Source organism: Bos taurus, chromosome 4 (assembly GCF_002263795.3).
Source record: "Bos taurus isolate L1 Dominette 01449 registration number 42190680 breed Hereford chromosome 4, ARS-UCD2.0, whole genome shotgun sequence".
Classification (NCBI taxonomy): Eukaryota; Metazoa; Chordata; class Mammalia; order Artiodactyla; family Bovidae; genus Bos; species Bos taurus.
Window position 1 is genome coordinate 65888966 of NC_037331.1, and position 23938 is coordinate 65912903.

At 44.1% G+C, this 23938-nt stretch overlaps 1 protein-coding gene across 4 annotated transcripts in view; it reads left to right on the forward strand.

The window, feature by feature from the left end:
- NOD1 (nucleotide binding oligomerization domain containing 1) overlaps nucleotides 1-22883 on the forward strand; it is an 89416-nt gene extending 66533 nt beyond the window's left edge. For 3 of the 4 annotated variants that reach the window (XM_005205508.5, XM_005205509.5, NM_001256563.1), the window contains 5 exon segments: nucleotides 4109-4192; nucleotides 5285-5368; nucleotides 9972-10055; nucleotides 14269-14352; nucleotides 21809-22883. In XM_005205508.5, the coding sequence (XP_005205565.2) occupies nucleotides 4109-4192; nucleotides 5285-5368; nucleotides 9972-10055; nucleotides 14269-14352; nucleotides 21809-21881 (409 nt within the window). In that variant the 3' untranslated portion in view covers nucleotides 21882-22883. 4 annotated transcript variants of the gene reach the window in all.
- Nucleotides 22884-23938: the final 1055 nt, after the last annotated feature.

Below are 23938 nucleotides of genomic sequence, written 5' to 3' on the forward strand. Positions count from 1 at the left end.
TATGCAGTGTCCTTCTTTGTTTCTTGTAACAGTCTTTAAAGTCTATTTTGTCTGATAGGAGCATTGCTACTCCAGCTTTCTTTTGATTTGTATTTGCATGGAATACCTTTTTCCATCCCCTCACTTTCAGTCTGTGTCCTAGATCTAAAATGGGTCCGTTGTAGACTGTGTGTGTGTGTGTATATATATGTATGTATATATGTCTTGTACCCCATTTAGCCAGTCTATGTCTTTTGGTTGGGGCATTTAATCCATTCACATTTAAGGTAATTATCAATATATATTTTTATTGCCATTTTGGTAATGGTTTTGAATTTGTTTTTGTAGGTCTTTTTTCTTTACTTCCTCTTTTGTTCTCTTGTGACTTGATGACTAAGTGTAGTGTTGTGTTTGGATTCCTCTTTCTTTTTTTGTGTATGTATCAATTGTAGATTTTCAGTTTTCATTACCATGAGGTTTTGATACAGCAGTCTGTATATAAACAAGATTGTTTTAAGCTTCTGATCTCTTAATTTCAAATGCATTTCCAGTATTCTGCATTTATATTCTCCTCATGGTTGCTGGTTTTGAGGTCATATTTGTGTGTGGATGATATCCTACCTTTATATATGTTTGATTATACTGGTAAGCTTTTCCATTCATGATTTTCTTGTTTCTGGTGTGGCCTTTTTTTTCCCACCTAGAGAAGTTCCTTTAGCATTTGTCGTAGAGCTGCTTTAGTGATGATGAGTTCTCTTAGCTTCTGCTTGTCTGTAAAGCTTTTGATTTCTCCATCAAATCTGAATGAGAGCCTTGCTGGGTAGAGCATTCTTGGTTGTAGGGTCTTCCCACTCATCACCTTAAATATATCATTCCAATCCTTCTGACCTGCAGAGATTCTGCTGAGAATCTCTGGGTGACTATTTCCTTCCCTGTATTAGGGAAATTTTCAGCTATTATCTCTTCAGATGTGTTCTCAGGTCCTTTCTCTGTCTCGCCTCCTTCTGGGACCCCCACAATGCAAATGTTGTTGCATTTTATGTTATCCCAGAGGTCTCTTGGACCGTCCTCATTTCTTTTCATCCTTTTTTCTTTATTCTGTTCTGTGGCGGTCTTCATTTTGTCTAACTTTCTGTGACTGCAGTTTCTATTCCACAGGCTGCAGGGTTATAGTCCCTTTTGCTTCTGCTGTCTGCCCCCTCATGGATGAAGCTGTCTGAGAGGCTTGTGCAGGCTTCCTGGAGGGTGAGACTAGTTCCCATCCACTGGTGGGGAGAGCTGGGTCTTGTCCCTGTGGTAGGCAGAGCTGTGTCGGTGGGTGTGTTTAGTGGGCAGCTGTATGGTCAGGAAGACTTTAGGCAGCCTTTCTGCTAAGGGTGGGGCTGTGTTCCCACCTTGTTGGTTGGTGGACCCAGAGTGACCCAGCACTAGAGCCTACAGGCTATCATGTGGGGCCAGATTTTGGTGAAAAAATGGAGGCCTCCAGGAAGGCTCATGCCAATGAGTACTCCCAAGAACTACCATCATCAGTGTCTTTGTCCCCACAGCAAGCCACAGCCACCCTGCCTTTGCAGGAGACTCTCTCCAATATGAGCAGGTAGGTCTGGCCTAGGCTCTTACGAGGTCACTGCTTTTCCCCTGGGTTGGTGCATGTGCCCTCCAAGAGTAGAGTTTGTTTCCCCCAGTTTTGTGGAATTCTTGTGATCCAACCCCACTGGCTTTCAAAGGCAGATTCTCTGGGACCTCCTCCTCCTGTTGCCAGACCCCTGGGCTGGGGAGCCTGATATGGGGCTCAGAACTTTCACTTTTGTGGGAGAACTTCTGTGATAAAAGTTTCCAGTTTGTGGGTCACTCACCTGGGAGGTGTGGAATTTGATTTTATCGTGAGAATGCCCTTCATCCTGCCTTGTTGGGGCCTCCTTGGATGTAGGATATCTTCTTTGGTAGGTTCCACCATTTTTTGCTGATAGCTGTTCAGCACTTAGTTGTGATTTTGGTGTTTTCGTAAGAAGAGATGAGTTCACATCCTTCTAGTCCACCATCTTGTCTCTGCCTCCCCTCTCTGGAGCCTTTTTTAGTTCAATTTTTTATTGAAAATACATGTAACATAAAACTTACCATCTTAACCATTTTAAGTGTACAGTTTGATACACTTAAAATTAAGCATATTCATATAGTCATGCAACCATCATCATCATCCATTTCCAGAACTCTCTTTATCTTGTAAAACAGAAACCCTATACCCATGAAACAGTAATTCCCCATTCTGCCTTCCCCTCAGCCCTTGGCAACCACCTTCCTACTGTCTGTCCCTGTGCATTCAGCTACTGTAGGTGGTCACGTAAGTGGAGTCATACAGTATTTGTCCTTTTGTGACTGGCTTCTTTTACTTAGCATTAGGTTCTCAAGGTTTATCCATGTTGTAGCATGTATCAGACTTGACTTCTTTTTTAAGGCTGTATAATACTCCATTCGATGCACATACCACATTTTGTTTATCCATTAATCTGTCAGTGGACACTCGGGTTATTTCTACCTTTTAGCTCTTCTGAATAATGCTGCTATTGCCATGGGTGTACATATATCTATCTCTTTGAAGCTCTGATTTCAATTCTTCTGGGTGTAAACTCAGAAGTGGAATTGCTAGACCACATGGCAATTCTGTCTTTACTTTCCTGAGGAACCACCATATTGCTTTCTACAGCACCTGTAGCATTTTGCATTCCTACTAACAGGGCATAAGGGTTCCAGTTTCTCCACGTCCTCACCAATACTTGTTATTTCCTGGTGTTTTGATAGTAACCATTCATATGGGTGTGAGGTGATACCTCATTATGGTTTTGATTCAGGAGACTAAAGCTTTTCATAGTTACAATTTTCCCCTGATTTTAAAAGAAACATAAATAGTTTTATTTGTAAAATATGGAAAATATTATATGGAAAATATGAAAAGTTTAATAGAGATCATCTTCTCAAAAATAATTGTCAACCCTAGATGTCAGTTAAGCTTTCTTGATCTCTCTCTCTATATATATATACTGTTTTAATATTGTAGACATCAAACTATCCATATAGAATTTTACTCTTTCTTCACTCAATCTCATGTCATGAATAGTTTCCCACTTTATTAAAAGTTTGATCTTTTGCAGTTATATTCACACACTTTTTATGCAAAATGCTGAAAACTCTCATTCTGGGGTTTTACAAGCCATACTGCCAGAGACATCAGCAGGCCACTTGCCTGGAGAGAGCATGTGGCTGAGGCGGCTTTGGTTGTGTTGTGGTGGGCCCAGCAGACTTGCTTTCTGTAGAGAGTGACCCTCAGCCTTTTAGAAATCGCTGACTCTTATAGGCTCAGCACTGTTCTGAGTGGCTTTGCATATATTAACTCACTTCATTCTCACAACTCTATGAGGAAATGCTCTTCTTATTCCTGCTTTCGGACGAGGAGACTAAGACCTAAGAGACTGCACACCACCCAAGCACGCATAGGTGGTAGGGGGCAGGGCCAGGTTGGGAACCCAATGTCTTACCATACAGACCCTTGATTTAGCCAGATCCTCTTAAGGTTTTCTGCTGTGGGGAAGGGAATACAGTTTGTCATTGCAACTCCCCACCCAAACTACAACAATCTGAACAGCATGGTTTGATCATGTCCTCTTTACATACCAGCAGAATTGCTGATTAAGTTTCTCCGTGTGTTTCTTGATATTTGCCTTATGCAAGACTGACTATGCTTTCAGGGACATGTGTCACCACCTCAGGGTCAAATGGATATTGGGACCTGGCACCTCCCCAGGCCTTCCTTTCAAGCTCTTGTCAACCTGTATATCCTGTGACATTTCAGGGACGGGCATGAGCTTAGGCTCTGACTGACAGCTTTCCAAAACTCAGGGGTCAGAATTGGTTTCTAATTGTGTCTGACTTATGTTCACAAGGCTTCTACTGGTTTTGTTCCTCCAGAGCAGCTCACTAAGGGGCTGGTGGAGGGATTCATCTCCAGGCCACAGCTCCAGAGGTGGAGCAGAGACATCTGCCTGTTGAGATTACACACCATCTCCTGTGGCCACAAGCAGAAAATAAGGGGATGAGCATGAGGTAACTTTTACTGTCTCGCCTCTGTCCTCAGGATGTGGGGCAATCAAATCGGTGATGAAGGAGCAAAGGCCTTCGCAGAGGCTCTGAGGAACCACCCCAGCTTGACCAACCTGAGGTAACTGCTGCTTTCTGAGACCCAGTGTCTTCAGGGCCAACCTGGGCACTGGGTGCACCTCTTGTTTTACCAGGGGAGGAACCAAGGGGAAGAGGGTGGCTGGCATTCCTAACAGGGAAGGTATTTGTGTGTGTGGTTTTACTTTTTCCAGAACATTTTTATTGACATAGAAGATAGGCATACAGTAAAGTACATCATGGTTAAGTTTTCAGCTCCGTAATGTGACATGTGCACACACCCATCATATCAGACATGAGACACTGCCAGCCCCTTGGCAGTCTGCATGTGCCCCTTGGGGGTTGGGGAGGAATTCTTCAGTCAAAATAAAACTGAAAGGGACACTGGGCAGCTTATTTCTGCCCCTTCTTCATTCTCAGGATGGTGCTGGGACAAGAGGGGACCTTTCATCTCCGTAAACAGACTTGGTCCTTCCCGGCCCTCCTTTAAACCTCTGGCTGAATCCCTGAGACCTGGGTGTCTCTTGGTTGCCTGTGTTATTGCTGTCAATTACAGAGAGTCTCCTATGGTAGGGAAAGTAGCAGAGTTCCTTCCTTATGAGAACAGAGATTTCCCTAGGCCTCACTGATGTGTGCCTGTAGGTGTCAGCATCCAAAGCAGAGCTGGCCAAGCCTCTTCAGCCCGCTGTGGGCATTGTGACCAGATCTGGCCCATGTTTCATTTCCCTTCTGGCCCGTCCTCATGGTCTGAACCTGGGCTCTGAAGCAACAAACTCGAGCGGCTGCTGGCACAGCTGAGCACTTCTGCTTCTTGCTTTGAGTCAGCCCAGGCAGGGGCCACCTCCTGGCAAGTCTTTCCAGATGCTTTAGTTGCTGAGTGTGTTAGGCTCTCAGTTGCGTCCGACTCTCTGTGACCCCATGGACTGTAGTCTGCCAGGCTCCTCTGTCCATGGAATTCTCCAGGCAAGAAAATTGGAGTGGGTTGCCATGCCTTCCTCCAGGGGATCTTCTCCACCCAGGTATCAAACCTGGTTCTCCCACATTTCAGGCAAGTTCTTTACCATCTGAGCTACCAGGCCAAAGGCAAATGTAGACATGTTTTTAATAACCTCCTCCAAATGTTTTTCCTTCCTAGTCTTGCATTCAACGGCATCTCTACAGAAGGAGGAAAGAGCCTCGCATGGGCCCTGCAGCAGAATGCATCTCTGAGAATATTCTGGTAATAACCAGAGTTATTTTGGAAGGTTGGGTCTTGGGGATTTTTCCAAAGACTGTGCACAGCCTAAAATCTTAACTGAAAGGCTGCCTCTGAATTGAGAAGGCTCTGTGCTGTGCTTAGTCGCTCAGTAATGTCCAACTCTTTGTGACCCCGTGGGCTGTAGTCCACCAGGCTCCTCTGACTATGGGATTTTCCAGGCAAGAATACTGGAGTGGGTTGCCATGCCTTCCCCCAGGACATCTTCCCAATCCAGGATCAAACCCACATCTCCCACATTGCAGGCAGATTTTTTACCATCTGAATCACCAGGGGAGCCTGAAAATTGAAAAGGCTCTAGGCCTTTCCTCAAAGGAAGATTTATAATTTAATTTCCTCCTGGAGAAGATGATAGTCATTCCCAGAAGCACAGATAAGTACAGAATGGTGGAATGGGCCCTAGGAGCCTGAGTTTGAGACCTTAGCTTTCTTGGCCACTGCAGGCCTCAGGTAAATCAGAAGGCCAGCCATTCTAACTGTCAGGATATCTCTGGAACACCCCCAGATACGCCTTGAAGGGTCAAACTTTCGCATACTTGTTTCAGCGTTCTCCCTTCTTCCTCTTACATTGCGTTTCTCCCATGCAGCCTCCTCCTTCCCCAGCTAGTCACATCCGGAGTTGACCTTCATGTTCCTCCTCACCTGTCCTCACTCCTCTCTGCATTCCAGGGCCACTAATTCATTAATGTTACCTTCTGAAAGTGCTCCTTTTTTGGTTCTTCTTTTTTTGGCCATTTACCATATTTTTATTTTACTGTATTTTATTTACTTGCCTGTATCATAAATTCAGGTGAGGAAGTTATATTACATGTCTCCATATCCTCCTCATGAGATATTGGCTAAATTAGTTAATGTAAATGTCATTGTGAGAATTCCGACACTAGACCTGCTGCCCAGTAAGCTCATTTCCCTTTTCTCTTCAAAAAATCTCTTAAAAGATTTTGAAAAGTAAAAAAATACTTTCTGAGAAAAAAAATATGACACTGAAGTCTGGCAAGTAGGAAGTGAAAGTACCTCCCCTTTCATGTTTCCTAAATATAATCTTCTATTTCTAGCATTTGAATGTATATTCAAATAAATATCCCTTTTCTTACAAAATAGAATTTAGCAAGTGGCTTAAAAAACATCTCAGCCATATATTGTACATATTTTATATGTCCTTTTATGTCGGGGTTTCTCAGTCTCAACACTGTTTTGACATTTTGGTCCAGATATTTCTTTTTTGTTGAGAGGCTGTCCTGTGCATTGTAAGATATTCAGCAGAATCCCTGTCTTTGCCCATTAGATACTCTGTAGTGACCCCTAATTGTGACAATCAAAATTGTCTCCAGACATTGGCAAGTGTCTCTGGATGGAAACTCACCCCGGTTGAGACTCACAGCTCTAGGTGGATAATGTCAATCCCCAGAATCTCTTGAGTACTGACCATAAATACATCATGCATTGTTCTCAGACTTTTTCGTACAGTAACTCATTCTCACAACCATGCAAGGAGGGTTGTACCGTTACTGTTAACATTTACTGATGGGAAAACTCAGGCCCAGAGAGTCAACCACCTGCTGTGGTCACCCTGCTAGTAAGTGATTCCCAGCTGGCTTATCTGACTCAGAGTGTCTTAAGTGCTATGCTCTTCAGCCTCTTTCTTCCTCCTACCTCAGTCTCTCTAAAGGCTGCACACTCACAACTTATTTTTCCTGTTGCCTCTATTGATACTGAAATTTGTTCACATCTTACATTATGACCAAAAAAGACCGCAATCAATACTGCATGTATAGAAACCTGTCTGTAATGTCTTTGCACACCATAAGGTCAATTTCTAGAAGTCTAATTATTGGTCCAAAGTGAAACACATTTAAAATTTGGACCAGTTCAGTCTCTCAGTCATGTCCAACTCTTTGCGACCCCATGAACTGCAGCACGCCAGGCCTCCCTGTCCATCACCAACTCCCAGAGTTCACCCAAACTCATGTCCATTGAGTCAGTGATGGACCACCCAGCCATCTCATCCTCTGTCGTCCCCTTCTCCTCTTGCCCCCAATCCCTCTCAGCATTAGAGTCTTTTCCAATGAGTCAACTCTTCGCATGAGGTGGCCAAAGTACTGGAGTTTCAGCTTGAGCATCATTCCTTCCAAAGAACACCCAGGACTGATCTCCTTTAGGATGGACTGGTTGATTCTCCCTGCAGTCCAAGGGACTTTCAAGAGTCTTCTCCAACACCACAGTTCAAAAGCATCAATTCTTCGGCGCTCAGCTTTCTTCACAGTCCCAACTTTCACATCCATACATGACCACAGGAAAAACCATAGCCTTGACTAGACGGACCTTTGTTGGCAAAGTAATGTCTCTGCTTTTCAATATGCTATCTAGGTTGGTCATAACTTTCCTTCCAAGGAGTAAGCGTCTTTTAATTTCATGGCTGCAATCACCATCTGCAGTGATTTTGGAGCCCAGAAAAATAAAGTCTGCCACTGTTTCCACTGTTTCCCCATCTATTTCCCATGAAGTGATGGGACCGGATGCCATGATCTTCATTTTCTGAATGTTGAGCTTTAAGCCAACTTTTTCACTCTCCTCTTTCACTTTCATCAAGAGGCTTTTGAGTTCCTCTTCACTTTCTGCCATAAGGGTGGTGTCCTCTGCATATCTGAGGTTATTGATATTTCTCCTGGCAATCTTGATTCCAGCTTGTGCTTCTTCCAGCCCAGGGTTTCTTATGATGTACTCTGCATATAAGTTAAATAAGCAGGGTGACAATATACAGCCTTGATGTACTCCTTTTCCTATTTGGAACCAGTCTGTTGTTCCACATCCAGTTCTAACTGTTGCTTCCTGACCTGCACATAGGTTTCTCAAGAGGCAGGTCAGGTGGTCTGGTATTCCTATCTCTTTCAGAGTTTTCCACAGTTTATTGTGATCCACACAGTCAAAGGCTTTGGCATAGTCAATAAAGCAGAAATAGATGTTTTTCTGGAACTCTGTTTTTCGATGATCCAGTAGATGTTGGCAATTTGATCTCTGGTTCCTCTGCCTTTTCTAAAACCAGCTTGAACATCAGGAAGTTCATGGTTCACGTATTGCTGAAGCCTGGCTTGGAGAATTTTGAGCATTAGGCAATGGCACCCCACTCCAGTACTCTTGCCTGGAAAATCCCATGGGCGGAGGAGCTGGGGTCGCTAAGAGTCGGACACGACTGAACGACTTCACTTCACTTTCACTTTACTAGCGTGTGAGATGAGTGCAATTGTGCGGTCGTTTGAGCATTCTTTGGCATTGCTTTTCTTTGGGATTGGAATGAAAACTGACCTTTTCCAGTCCTGTGGCCACTGCTGAGTTTTCCAAATTTCCTTGCATACTGAGTGCAGCACTTTCACAGCATCAACTTCCAGGATTTGAAATAACTCAACTGGAATTCCATCACCTCCACTAGCTTTGTTCATAGTGATGCTTTCTAAGGCACACTTGATTTCACATTCCAGGATGTCTGGCTCTAGGTCAGTGATCACACCATCGTGATTATCTGGGTCATGAAGATCTTTTTTATACAGTTCTTCTATGTATTCTTGCCACCTCTTCTCAATATCTTCTGCTTCTGTTAGGTCCATACCATTTCTGTCCTTTATCAAGCCCATCTTTGCATGAAATGTTCCCTTCGTATCTCTAATTTTCTTGAAGAAATCTCTAGTCTTTCCTTGGATGCAATCTCAAAAACGACAGAATGATCTCTGTTCATTTCCAAGGCAAACCATTCAATATCAGAGTAATCCAAGTCTATGCCCCAACCAGTAACGCTGAAGAAGCTGAAGTTGAACTGTTCTATGAAGATCTCCAAGACCTTTTAGAACTAACAGCCAAAAAAGATGTCCTTTTCATTATAGAGGACTGGAATGCAAAAAAATTGGATAGACACTACCAAATTGCCCTTCAAGGAATGATTTTTAAATTTTTTTTCTATTTTCTTCTCCTTCCTTTCTTTATTCTTTCATCCATTGGGACAACAGGGTTTAATCCTCTTTACCACCAGGAGCGTCTTGCCCTCTGTGCTTTACCCAGGGCACTTTCTGCTTTTAAGAACAACTGAGCGACTACTGGAACTTTCAGTCACAGAACTTGGGTCCTTCACAACTGGCAAAGTGATGATCACATTTTAACATGCATTTGGCAGGCTTTTCTAGGTCTTCATCAGACTGAATTTAGTAACAGACTGTCTGTGGTGTTCAAGGGATCTTAAAGGCTGCAGGAGACCAGAGAAGCAAGCATTGGTCCCTTGCTTTCTGTGGGCCCCTGTCTTCTGTGAAATCCAAGAGCTTAGCAAGGATGGAGGGGAGTACGGGCTCCCTGACAACAGCAGGGCCAAGAAGTAGGAGCTTGGGTGAAGGATTTGCACTAGAAATGAACCTCCATTTATTGTCTTTGGGGCTCAGAGGCTGGGTTTGGAGCCTGGCTGTTTGCTGAGTTCTCAGCAAGTGATTAGCAGCGTAAGCTGGAGACGCCTGGGCCAGGAACACAATGAAGGAAGGGTACCAGGTAGGATCGACTGCCCTGAGTCCACTCTTCCTTTTTCTTACAGGCTCACCAAAAATGAACTTGATGACGAAGTGGCAGAGAGCTTTGCAGAGATGTTGAAAGTCAACCAGACATTGAAACATTTATGGTAATTCAGATTTCAACACTGTGCTTTTTAAAAAAAAAAAAAACTTTGGACATAAAATTAACATACCATAAAAGTCACTCTTTTGAAGTATACAATTCAGTGATTTAGCATATTTATAGGTTGTGCAGCCAACACTACTCTCTAACTCTAGAACATTTTATCTAACCACCTCTCCTATTCCCCCAAAACTTGTATGCATTAAGCAACCACTCCCCATTCTTCTTCCTTGGTTCCTGCATGCGTGCTAAGTCACCTCAGTCGTATCCGACTTTGTGACTCAATGGACCATCATAGCCCAACAGGCTGCTCTGTCTGTGGGATTTAGCATCTACTAATCTTATTTTCAGTCTCTGTGGATTTGCCTTTTCTGGGCATTTCATAGAGATGCAGTTGTACGATATGGGGCCTTTTGTTTCTGTGTTATTTCAGTAGCATAAGTTTTCAAGCTTCATCTATGCTGTGGCATGTATCGGCACTCCATTGCTTTTTATGGCTGAATATTCCATTGTATGGATAGTCCAAGTTTTGTTCATTCATCAGTTGGTGGACATTTGGATTGTTTGTACTTTATGACTGTTATGAATAATGCTACTGTGAACATTCGTGCATGTTTGTGTAACCATATGTTTTCTTTTGGGTATATACTTAGGAATAGAATTTCAGGGTTATATGGTTATTTTGTTAACTGATAAACTGTTTTCCAAAGTGATTATGCTATTTACATTCTCAGCAGTCATGTACGAGGGTCACCATTTCTTCACATCCTCACCAACACAGGTCTTCTGGGGTCATACTATCCTAGGGGATAATGAAGTGCTGTGTCTTCGTGGTTTTGATTTGCATTTCCCTGACACTAACAATGTTGGGTGTCTTCTCCTGTGCATATTGGCCATTCGTATATCTTCTTTGGAGAACTGGCTCCACATTCTTTGTTCATTTGTGAATTGGGTTGTGCTGTGGTCAATTGCTTCAGTCGTGTCCGACTCTTTGCTGTAGCCCACCAGGCTCCTCTGTTGATGGGGATTCTTCAGGCAAGAATACGGAATGGGTTGCTGAGCCCTACTCCAGGGGATCTTCCCCACCCAGGGATCAAACTCCTGTCTCTTACGTCTCCTGCTTTGGCAGGCGGGTTCTTTACTAGTGTCTCCTGGGAAGCCTTAAGTTGGGTTATGTGCCTTTTAATTGCTGAGTTGCTGCTGCTGCTAAGTCGCTTCAGTCGTGTCCGACTCTGTGTGACCCCATAGATGGCAGCCCACTAGGCTCCTCTGTCCCTGGGATTCTCCAGGCAAGAATCCTGGAGTGGGTTGCCATTTCCTTCTCCAATGTGTGAAAGTGAAATCGCTCAGTCGTGCCCGACTCTTAGCGACACCATGGACTGCAGCCTACCAGGCTTCTCCGTCCATGGGATTTTCCAGGCAAGAGTACTGGAGTGGGTTGCCACTGAGTTGTTAGGATTCTTTAAATATTCTAGGTACGAGACATTTACTAGATAGATGATTTGCAAATATTTCCTCCCTCTCTGTAGAGTTTTTCAATTTTGCAAATATTTCTTTTCAGTTTCTTCACAGTGACCTTTGAAGCACCAAAGTTTTTAATTTTGATGAAGTCCAATTTATTTTTTCTTTAGTTGCTTGTGCTTTAGGTGTCTTACTAAGAAATCATTGCCTAATCCAAGGTCACAAAGATTTCCTTTAAGTGTTACAGTTTTGCTCTTACATTTAGGTCCTTGATCCATCTGGAGTTTGTTTCTGTGTATGGTATGAGATTTGGGGTCCAGCTTTATTTTATTGCATCTAGATAATCAGTTGTGCAAGTACCACATGTTGAAGACTCTTCCCTTTTGAATGGCCCTAACACTTTTGTCAAATCAGTTGACCATAAATGTGAGTTTATTTCTGGACTTTCTATTCTGGTTGAGCCATATGTTTATCCTTATGCTAGGACCATACTGTCCTGCTTATTGTAACTTTGTAATAAGTTTTTGAAACCAGGAAGTGTGTGTGTCCAACTTTGTTCTTCTTAATTTTGTTTTGACTATTCCGGGTCCCTTGCATTTCCACGTGAATTTTAGATCATCATGTCAGTTTCTATATATATATATATATATATGAGCCCAGTGTGTTACTTTTACATCTGTTTTTTTTTTTTTTCTTTTCTTTCTGACCCATAGACTTTCTTTTACGCCCTTCCCTAGGTGTCAGGCCAGCCTCTCCAGGGAGAACACTGTTAGGAGAGGGCTAGAGAGTACGTCTTCACTCTATGCGAGCACAGACCACACTGGCCAGGGTGAAGGTAGCCAGTGGGCCTGAGCACTGCCAGGCTTTTTAACCTCTCCTCCTACCCAGCCTCTTGCCAGGTCTAGGCTGCAGGCAGCTCAGCCTACCTCCAGCAAGGTGTAGGTGGTGCCAGTGGTTGCAACCATGGAAGGGATCATTAGGAAATAGCGGAATTTAACTAAATGCAGAACTCTGTGCCCACTTCCAGGTTCTATTTTTGCTCCTTTTGCAAAAAGTCCAAGTCACACTGTGGTCATGCTTACCAGAAGGTTACCACCTCTGCATCAAGACCTGGGGCCCCAGTCTGTGGGAGATGTGGCAACAGTCACTGGGTCCTGGCTACAGTGTGGCTGCCTGTTCCTGTGTGCTTGGGCAGGAATAGTGACAAGAACTTGCACTGGGCACTGTGATAGAGACTGAGAACTACTTCATACCCATCCTCCTATTGAAACTCACACACTCAGGGTTGTGGGGTTCTCTTAAGTTATTCTCGTGTTATAGGTCAGGCAGCCGAAGAACAGAGAGCTTCTTCAAGGATCTATGGCTGGAAGGTGGGGGAGTAGGTGTAATTGTGTATGAGGAGAGCTTTTAACCATGCTATACTGCTTCCTTGGAAGGGATTGGCTTAATTTCTGAAATCTCATCAGTCATGGTAATACAGGCCTTCATCTTCCTCATGCAGCTGCCTTCTTGGATCAGTGCCCAAAATTTCTAAAGGTCAAGTGCATTTGCAGTCTGTCTACAAAAAGCCAGAGGAGAGGAGTGAACCCCTGATGATTAAAAAAAAAAAAAAAAAGTAGACATATCACTGACTTGTGCTGCATTTTTTTTCTGTGTGGGCTAGAAGCACAGCCTCCCAGGGGAGCAATTCAGGAATTGTTCAGGCTTCTCAGCTCTATCTGAAACCTTCGTTTCATTGAGTCACTGTTACCTACCATAACAGGGTATACTCCTAGAGGCCCCAGTATGGATGCTTTTCCACTGGGACTCATGAATAGTTTCCCCTCCCACCCTCCCTCTCAGATGTTGGATAGGACATGGCACCATTTTGGAAGCCTTTCCCCCCCCCCCCCAAAGAAGAGAATGCCTAGCTCTTTAAAAATACTTAACTTTAAAAGCTGCTTTGCCTTTCTCCAGCCACCTGGAAGGAGATATCAGACTGCCTGTTCCCAGATACGTTCCTTAGAATTTGTTGTTCAGACTGGTAGTCTCCAAACAATGAAAAGTGTCAAGCACACATGCATATATATGTTCATGTAGTAAAAGTACCTACATGTGAATATATAGATCTATTATGCTCATGCTAAAAATATACAGAAAAGTTAAACATTAAAAAAAATTTATTGATGTATATATATATTAATACAATGTTTAATTTCTGCTGTACAGCACAGTAACTCAGTTATATATTAAAAAAAATGTCTTTACTGAATTTGTTATAATATTGCTTCTCTTGTTTATGTTCTGGGTTTTTGGCATTTGGATTTGTAGCTCCCCAACCAATAGTGGCTGCACAAATTTTCATTCCCACCAACAGTGTAGGAGGATCCCCTTTTCTTCAAATCTCCTCCAGTATTTATTGTTGTTAGACTTTTTAATGATGGCCATTCTGACTGGTATGAAGTGGGACCTCACTGTGGCTTTGATTTTCACCTCTCCAATAATTAGCGACTTTTCATGTGCCTGTTGGCCATATGTATGTCTTCTTTGGAGAAATGCCTCTTTAGGTCTTCTGCCCATCAGAAAAGTTAAACATTTTAAAACATGTCATTTATTCTCATGAGTCTGATCTAGACAATCTTTGCTAGACTGAAAGTTAAATGGATTCAGTTCTTCCTGACCCTGTCTCTCATTCCATCATACCCTTCCAACCCCCTAATGACGTGGACAGAGTTCATCCAGTATGACTTGATACAAAAGGTATGTTTTTCTTTCAGGCTTATCCAGAACCAGATCACGGCCAAGGGGATTGCCCAGCTGGCAGAGGCATTACAGAAGAACACTGGCATAATGGAGATTTGGTAAGACTGATCTACCACTTTTTGTACCACTGTTGTGGTAACAACAGTGATTATTTACTTAGCACCATTGACTGTGTGCTATGCACAATGTAAGGTAATGTGCATTTATTTCTCATCTTTACAGATTGTTGGAAAGTAGGTAGTACTGTTTGCATTTCACAGATGTAGAAACTGAGGCCCAGACCCAGGTCACACCTAAGAGGAGAAGCTGAAGTTCAAGGCTGTGACTTCATAGTCAGGACTCTTCTGCAGTCCCCCTGTCCTAGATTGTACAGAGGCAGACAGACTGAGATGGCCTGGAGTCTGAAGCATCTTCTTTTCCTCTCTGGGCTTCCAGGCTGTATTTGAGCTGAATGTACTCTTTTCCAACTTCCTGTTTCTCTTCTGAGGACTTGCTTATGCCAGCAGAAGGAAAGCCCATGGCCTGCCTTACTGCAATGTTGTGCCCCATTGCATTTCTCGTGCCTCCCACGGGACACATGCAGCCCCCACCCCTTCCCCCACAGGTAGGACTGGGCCTGGAGTACATTCAGGGGGGTGAGGGAATGTGTGTCCCACTAGTAACAGAAAGGGCCCTGACTGCCTCAGTACTGATGTAACCGAGTTGAGGACAGAGGGTCCCTGTGTCCTTGAACCCAGACCCCCCAAGAGCTCTGGAATTTGCTCTCTGCCCCAGGCCTGGCCTGAGACATCCCAGCAGAGTGTGAGGCTCAGACCAACATGGAAAGCCTGGCAGGGGCCAGAGCCGGGTTCCCCTGGAGGACAGAGACTTTGGTTTGGTAGGTTGTAACTAGCATTATTTAAAGAATGAAATGGAGTAGAACACCAGAATGCTGTGTGCACACTATGAGATATTTCATAATCTAATTTCAGATGTGGGTGTGTATGTATAGATGTGTACCAGCATAGATGCTGGTTCACAATGTAAAATGTTCTCATTTGGAGGCAAAGCCAAAGAAATATTTGAAAACATTATGCTTGAGAAGAGAGCCCAGACTCCAAACAGATTGATGGAGGGGCTGTAGCAAGTCATCTTCAAAGCCAAGCCTACTGCTCAGCCAGGAATCCTTTCCTAGAAGCACCGCATTTGCTGCTGACTCTGAAGACAGCAGATAGAGGTGGGGAGAGGACAGGGGACCAGGCTGAAGGACAGTCTGGACCACAGCTGGCTTCCACTCTGCTCAGTGATGGTTAGGATGGTTTAAGGACATGCAGCTGCTTTAATTCTGACTAGCTTGAAATGGCCCACCAAAGACCATTGTTCCTACACAAAGAACTATTTATATAGGACTAAGTATCTGTCTTTAAGGCATGCTGTGTGGAACCTGAACGAGGCATTGGTGTCAGGAAGGATTAGAAAAGAGGACGAGGAGGAAGTCTCGGGTGCTGGCCCAGGAGTGTCTTCACTCCAGTCCCTGGCTCATCCCAGAAGTCTCACTTCATGGGCTGCCAGGGCTGGGGTCAGGCTCTGCCCAGGGTCACCAATGGCAGAGATTACCTTGGGCCATAATGACATTTATGTCTGCCTCATCCCTGTTCAAAAAGAACTTGAGATATGAAGTCCCTCCGTGAGTTATGCCTTCAAAGACAGAAATTAGCAGTATTCAATGACCCAGTGTCATAAATTACAGCACTTAACCACACTCTGTTGTAAGAGCTTTCTGTGAGCTCCTTGAGGGCAGGGCCTGTGTCATGGTCACTGCAGAGTCCCCAGGGAAAGCATGGCGTCTTAATTTGTTGAGTAACAAGTGAGTGCCAGGTGCTGTGACGATTCTGAGAATCCAGTGGTGAGCAAGAGGGACCTGCTGTCATGGGTTTACATCTAGTGAGGAAGACACAGTAAAGGAAAAAATTATTCAAGTAATTATTTAATGACAATCATGAGTGCTGGAGAGGGGAAAGCTGAGACAGGAACCTAATGCAGAGAGTCCAAGGAAGGTCGCCTGAAGGAAGTGGCATTTAAACTAAGCCGTGCAGGAAAATAGGAGATCATCAGCTGAGGTGGGAAGAAGTGTTCGAGGACGGAGAACGTCATGTACAAAAGTTCTGAGGCACAAAGGAATGTGGTACCTTTGAAGAACAGTGTGGAAGAAGGGCCGCAGGAGGTGGAGGTGATAGGGTGGAGACTAGACCCTGAAAGATCTATGGGTCCTGTTGCATATTTTTGGTGTTTATCCTAAAAGCAGTAGAAAGTCATTGAAAGGTTTCAAGCAAAGAGGGATGTGCTCAGAGCCACACTGTCTTAAAAAAAAAAAAACGCAACACCCTGGCTCCTGTAGGAAAGTGGACTGGTAAAGGCCAGAGGCCACATCAAGGGACAGTTAGCAGGACAGCACAGTGGGGCAGAGAAGAGGTGATAGGTACTCAGATCAGGAGGGGAACATGTGGAGAGGTTCCAGGGAGCCATGCTAGGGATATTTAGGAAACAAAACAGAACTTCGTGACAGAATATGAAGGTGGGGAAGGTGTGAAGGTTAAGCCCCAGGTTACTAAGTTGCACAACTGGAGGAAGAGTGGTGCCATGCACGGAGCTGGGGACCCCTGGGGCGAGGTGCCCACTGGGAGGCATCCCATGAAAATGTCAAGCAGGTAAGAGGCTCCGGAGTAGAGAGGTCTCGCCCAGGTCACTGACATATATGAGGCCAGGGATAGATGAGGTTCTTCTGGGGAAGAGGGCCAGGCCCCAAGCCTGGAGGAAATCCATTATTTAGAGGTTATGTGGAGGAGAATATAAAAAAGAAGATGGAGTGATCAGATGTAAATATCAAGCCAAGAAACGGATGGTAGTGTTTCGAGGAGGAGGAAGAAATGCCTGTGAAGATCAAGAAAGATAAGGCCTGAAAAATGTCATTTAAATTCAGTTTTATAGAGGCTGTTGGTGACCTCAGACCCATTCCATGGAGTGACGGGAGCTCCATGAAGGGGTTTTTTTAATTGGATTATAATTGCTTTACAAGGTTGTTAGTTTCCGCTGTACAACAGCATGAATCAGCTGTGTGTATACATATATCTCCTTCCTCTTGGGCACCCCTTTAGGTCGTCACACAGCGCTGAGGTGAGCAGCTCCCCAGAGCGGTCTGTTTTACATGGGCGTGCATATGTCAGTGCTATTCTGTCTGTCTGTCCCGCCCTCTCCTTCCCTCACTGTGTCCACAAGTCAGTTCTCTATGTCTGCGTCTCTATTCCTGCCCTGCAGATAGGTTCACCAGTACTGTTTTTCTCGATTCCATATATATACATTAATATATTTTTCTGACTTACTTTACTCTGTATGACAGACTCTAGGTTCGTCCACATTGTTAAAAATGACCCAGTTTTGTTCCTTTTTGTGTTTGAGTAATATTTCATTATATACCACATCTTCTTTATCCATTTGTCTGTTCATGGACATTTAGGCTATTTTAAGTAGTGCTGCAGTGAACACTGGAGCACATGTACCTTTTTGAATTGTTGTTTTCTCAGAGTATATGCCTAGGTGTAGGATTACTGGATCCTATGATAGTTTTTAGTTTTTTAAGGAACCTCCATACTGTTCTCCATAGTAGTTGTAGCAATTTACATTCCCACCAGCAATGCAAGAGGGTTCCCTTTTCTCCACATCCTCTCCAGCATTTATTATTTGTCGATTTCTTTTGATGATGCCCATTCTGACTTGTGTGAGGTAATACCTCATTGAAGTTTTGATTTGCATTTCTCTGAGTGATGTTGAGCATCTTTTCATGTGTGTTGGCCATCTGGAAAGGATTAATATCAAACAAGTCATCAAGATGGCCGAGTAAGAGGATGTGGAGCTCACCTCCCTCCACACAGTGAAAATATATCTAAGTGTAGACCAAGTCTCATGGAAAACTGGAAACTGGCAGGAGAACTCCTATACAACCAAGGCTACAAGAAAGATTCCCATGTAATCAGGTAGGATGGGAGAAAAGAAGAATCAGGTGACGATGGCACCCCAGGGAAGGGACTAAGAGGAAAAGGAAGCCTGGGAAGTGAGCGGGTTGAACCACAGACTGGGTGTCCCAGTCCTGGGCTCCTGAGCAGAGGAGACAAGCCCCCTTGGCTGCTTGGAGAGCCACTATGACAGAGAGAAAGGCTGGAGTGTCTAGACTCCACTTGGGAGGAGTGTGTGGGTGCTTGCTTGCCACCAGATAGGGCAGAAAGAGGTCTGCCCGAGTGGCTGCCACCTCACTGTGCTCCCAAAGCCGCGCTGAGCAAACACCCCAGGCCCACTCACTCCACACCACAGATTGGTACTAGATCTAGAGAAGCCAAGTCCTGGCAGAAAACCTGAGCTAGGGACACAGACGTGGCCCCCAGGCGCCTGCCAGGTGGTTGCTAAAATAGCACTAACAAAGCAGCCCCGATGTCTGATGGCAACACAGCCGCTTCGGCCATGATGCCATGACCCCCACTGCTAGCCAAGCAGATGCTCCAGCCTCTCCATGCCACAGCCCTGCTCTAGATCTGGCATGACCACAGTGGGAAGAAACATGACCTTGGGCTGCATGTGAGACACCTACACAGGTGGTGCATCAGACCTCTGTAAATTCACAAGCTCCAGTGCAGGGAGAAGGGAAAACATACACGTACAGAGAACAGAGCCAACTCTATAGCCCAAAGCTCAGGGCATTTGCTCCAGCAACTCCGGAGCAGCACCTGCCCTGTGTGATGGTCACTGAGCAGAGAGGAGGTCCCACATCACATCCTGTGCAGGTTCTAGCTCTTTCAGTTCTAGCCACACTCCATCAAGGTGATGGTGGCCAGCACACTCTGAAGAAGACATGGCTGGCATCCACAGACACTGGGCACACACAGTCTACATAGGGACACTCACATAAAAACACCTCTCCATGGCCACAATAGATTACTTTTTTCTTTTTCAGTGAATTTAGGTGAAATAGTTAAATAAAAGGAAAAAGCAGAGGAACTACTCCTAATTGAAAGAGCAAGAGAAACCCCCTGGAAAAAGTAATGAAATAGAGGTAATTGGTCTTTTTGGTAATTTTTATTACCAAAAAGCTGGTAATAAAAATGCTAACTGAATGAAGAAAGAAAACTGATCTAAGCACAGATCATTTTAACAAAAACTATAAAAGATCTAATCAAAAATTCAATTTCTGAGATAAAATTCACTGTAAAAGCAATAGCAGACTAAATGACACAAATCCAAATGATCTGAAAGATAAAATAATGGAAATCAATCAACATAGCAGACAGACAGAAAATGAAAAAAAATGAAAGCAACATAAAAGATCTATGGAATAATATAAAATGTGCCAATATCTGCTGTGTAAGGATTCCAGAAGGAGAAAAGAGAAGGGAATAAAACATGTATTTGAAGAAATTATGGCTGAAAACTTCCCAAACCTAAAGAAGGGAACAAATATCCAGGAACAGGAATAACAGAAGGTCCCATATAAGATGAACTCAAACAGAATCACACCAAGACATATCATAATTAAAATGGCAAAAGTTAAAGAATTCTAAAGGCAGCAAGAGAAAAACAGTCCTTTACAAGGAAATCCCCATCAGGCTATCAGTTGGTTTCTCTGCAGAAACCTTGCATGCCAGAAGAAGTGTTAATAGCATGATATATTCAAAGTCCTGAAAGGGAAAAATATCAACCTAGGATACTTAATCCCAGGAAGATTATCATTTAGAATATAAGAATTTCTCAGAGAAGCAGAAAGCAAAGAATTCACCATTACAAAACGTACCCTAAGAGAAACGTTGAAGAATCTTCTCTAAATGGAAAAGAATCTATAGCAAAGGGAAAATACCAATAGGAAAAGCAAATATATATTGAGGATTGAAGATCGCTTAAACCGGTACATGGATTAAAGATGAAAAAATTACAAAAATGACTATAACTATACTAAATGATAAAGGGATAAGCAGGGAGATATAAAATATGACATTAGGAATTAAAAATGTAGCTCTAAGGTAAAATGGATAAAAGCAAAAATAAACAAATGGGACCTGATTAAACTTAAAAGCTTTTACATAGCAAAGGAAACCCCTGAAAAAATGAAAAGACAACCTGCAGAATGGGATAAAATATTTGCAAATGATGAAACTGGCATGGGATTAATGTCCAAAATATACGTAACAGCTCATACATCAAAAGAACAGCCCAATTAAAAAATGGGTAGAAGACCTGAATAGACGTTTTTCCAAAGACAATTTACAGATTCCCAACAGGCACATGAAAAGGTGCTCAACATTACTAATTATTAGAAAATGCAAATCTAAACCCAATGAGGTATCACTTCATACCTGTCAGAATGGCCACCGTCAAAGTCTACAGATACTAAATGCTGGAGAGGATATAGAGAAATGGGAACCCTTGTGCACTGTTGGTGGGAATGTAAATTGGTGCAGCCACTATGGAAAACAATATGGACGATTCTTAAACTAACAGTAGAACTACCGTGCTGCTGCTGCTGCTAAGTTGCTTCAGTCGTGTCTGACTCTGTGCGACCTCATAGACGGCAGCCCACCAGGCCTCCCATCCCTGGGATTCTCCAGGCAAGAACACTGGAGTGGGCTGCCATTTCCTTCTCCAATGCATGAAAGTGAAAAGTGAAAGTGAAGTCGCTCCGTCGTGTCCGACTCTAGTGACCCCATGGACTGCAGCCTACCAGGCTCCTCCGTCCATGGGATTTTCTAGGCAAAAGTACTGGAGTGGGGTGCCATTGCCTTCTCTGAGAACTACCATATGATCCAGCAATTGCACTCCTGGGTATATGTCCAGAAAAAGATAAAACACTAATTTGAAAAGATATATGTACCCCAGTGTTCACAGCAGCACTATTTACAATAGCCAGGACATGGAAGCAACCCAAGTGCTCATCAACAGATGACTGGGTTAATATGTGATAAACACACATGTATATGTACATATATATGTACACACACATGCATAATGGAATGTTACTCAGCCATAAAAAGAATGAAATACTGCTATTTACAAAGTGGATGGACCTAGAGAATATTATGCTAAAAGAAATAAGTCACAAAAAGACTATTATATCAGGTAGATGTGGAATCTAAAAAAATAATACACATGCTTGTATATATGCAAAACAGAAAGAGACTCACAGATATAGAAAATGAACTTATGGTTACCAAAAGGGTGAGGAACAAATCAGGGGGATGAGATTAACATATATACAAATTACTATATTATAAAATAATAAGAATATACTGTGTAGCACAGGAAAATTATACCCATTATCTTGTAATAACCTGTATTGAAAAATAATGTACAGAAATACTGAATCACCATGCTCTACACCTAAAATTAACACAATACTGTAAATCAACTATACTTCAGTTTTAAAAAAGAAAAAAGTGTTTGAATTTCCGGGCTGTGTGAAGCATGAGTGTGTGTTAGGAACACATGTTGGGACGGTGTATACAGTGGTCCCTCACTTGTGTTCTTTTTCTCCAACAGCTTAAATGGAAACTTGATAAAGCCAGAGGAGGCCAAGGTCTTTGAAGATGAGAAGAGGATCATCTGTTTCTGAGGGGATGTTTTCTCGTGGGGGGTCTTGGACGCCTGTCTTGGATGGCGGCATCCAGGGTCTGCTGAGGTGGGACTTCTAGGAATCCAGTCTTCCTGATGCAGATCAAGTGGGATCTGGCAGAGATCCCTCTGACTGGCAGAGGCCCTGAGTGGCTGTTACAATTCTGCAGGAAAAGCATGAGCCATTTTAGTGACTGTAAACATTCTATAGAGAGATGTTAATGCATAGCCATGACTATGTAAAATCTGCACCCAGAGGAATGAGACTCAGAGCTCGAACAAATGCCTGCCCCAAGGCCAGGGGGAGCGTGTCAGTCACCGCCGTGTTCACTGAAGAGATGACGACGTGGTGCACAGTTGGTACCATGTTTCCTGGGGGGCAGAGGTGCTCAACAAAGGAAAGTATTTTGCCTGAAATATTGTCTTCCTCCTCAGTGCCTCCCCAAGTGTTGATACTATTCCCACCTCACTGTAGACACTGCGGGGGTGCAGTGTGGGGTTTTGACTCCTCCAAGGCTCGCTCTGTAGGGAGCTGGTGCCAAAGGAAGGACCCACCATGGGCTTTTGTCTTGGTCCTGGAGTCTCTGCTGACAAAGATGGCAGGATGCCCTCTTCACCAGTCTGAGGGACAGGGTGATGTCTGCATAATACTGAGGCTCCACTCAGGGCTTTTGTGAGATGGGCTCTGCCCCAGGAAGAAGAATCAGTACCATCCTCCAAAAGGAATAAAGGCCTGGCATGCCCTTGTGGCCATGGCATCCAAACTGGAGCTTCTCTCTCACCCTGTGGAGAAAGGGAAGTCTCCTCCCGCCCCTGAGCAGTTGTGAGGGTGGCTGTGTTGGAGGCAAGGCTCAGAGTCACTGAGAACTCAGCTGGGAGAGCATGTAGACCCCTGCCACCATGGTGGGCATGCGGTAGATGCTAAATGGGGGGAAGGAGGAGGTTTTACCAGATAACCTGTTCGTTTGCCAATTCATTTGTTAGTAAAATACTGAAACACTCATTATTTCTAATTGAGTTCAGTTCAGTTGCTCAGTCGTGTCCGACTCTTTGCAACCCCATGAACTGCAGCACGCCAGGCCTCCCTGTCCATCACCAACTCCTGGAGTTTACCCAAACTCATGTCCATTGAGTCAGTGATGCCATCCAACCATCTCATCCTCTGTCATCCCCTTCTCCTCCTGCCCTCAATCTTTCCCAGCATCAGGGTCTTTTCAAATGAGTCAGCTCTTTGCACCAGGTGGCCAAAGTATTAGAGTTTCAGCTTCAACATCAGTCCTTTCAATTGTCTGAGTCAGGGGTTTTAAAAAGGAAGTCGGCCAGGCAAGCACGCTGTGACCCCTTCAGAGGCATTTACTGCATTGGGTGGGGCCCCGGGGTGACATGCTGTGAGGAGAACCAGAGGCGGAACAGTCAGAAGCATCCTCAGTGTGATCCTTCACAAGTCCCTACCTACCAAGACAAGGAAGAAGGCAGAGAAAGCATCTGAGGCCTCTCCATCTGACCTCCCAGTCCACACAAGCGGCTTCTCGGAGGGAATAATTGAGTCCTTGGTGGCTGGGGCCAGGATATGCTGGCATAGCCAGATTTCATGGCCCTCACCACTGTTTCCTGATGGGCTGTCCCCTACCCTTCTCGGCTGTTCACTGCCAAGTAGAGGGCCAGGGTGGGCTTGTACCCACTGTGGCAAGAGGCACTGAGCTGACAGGTAAGTGGGGGGCCATTCAACAGTACCTTGGAGTTGTCAGAAGTCCAGCCTGGCTTTATACAGCACCCCCAGTTAAGAAGGGTATAATTCAACAAGTTAGCCCTGAAAGTTAGGGGGAAAATCCTGTACAGTCACATGGGAGCTATTCCCCTAAGGTCCTGGCCACCCCAGATTTGGGTATCTGCCTAACAGTCACTACCGCCACCCCCACCCAAGGGAGGACCTCTCTTCCAGAATATCTGAGCAGCAGATATGCCCAGATCACATAAAGGAATGAGCGCTTGGTGAGCTGAAGGCCAAGGGTGCTTAGAACAGCCTTCAGACTTGCCAAGTCAGAGAACCACACTTCC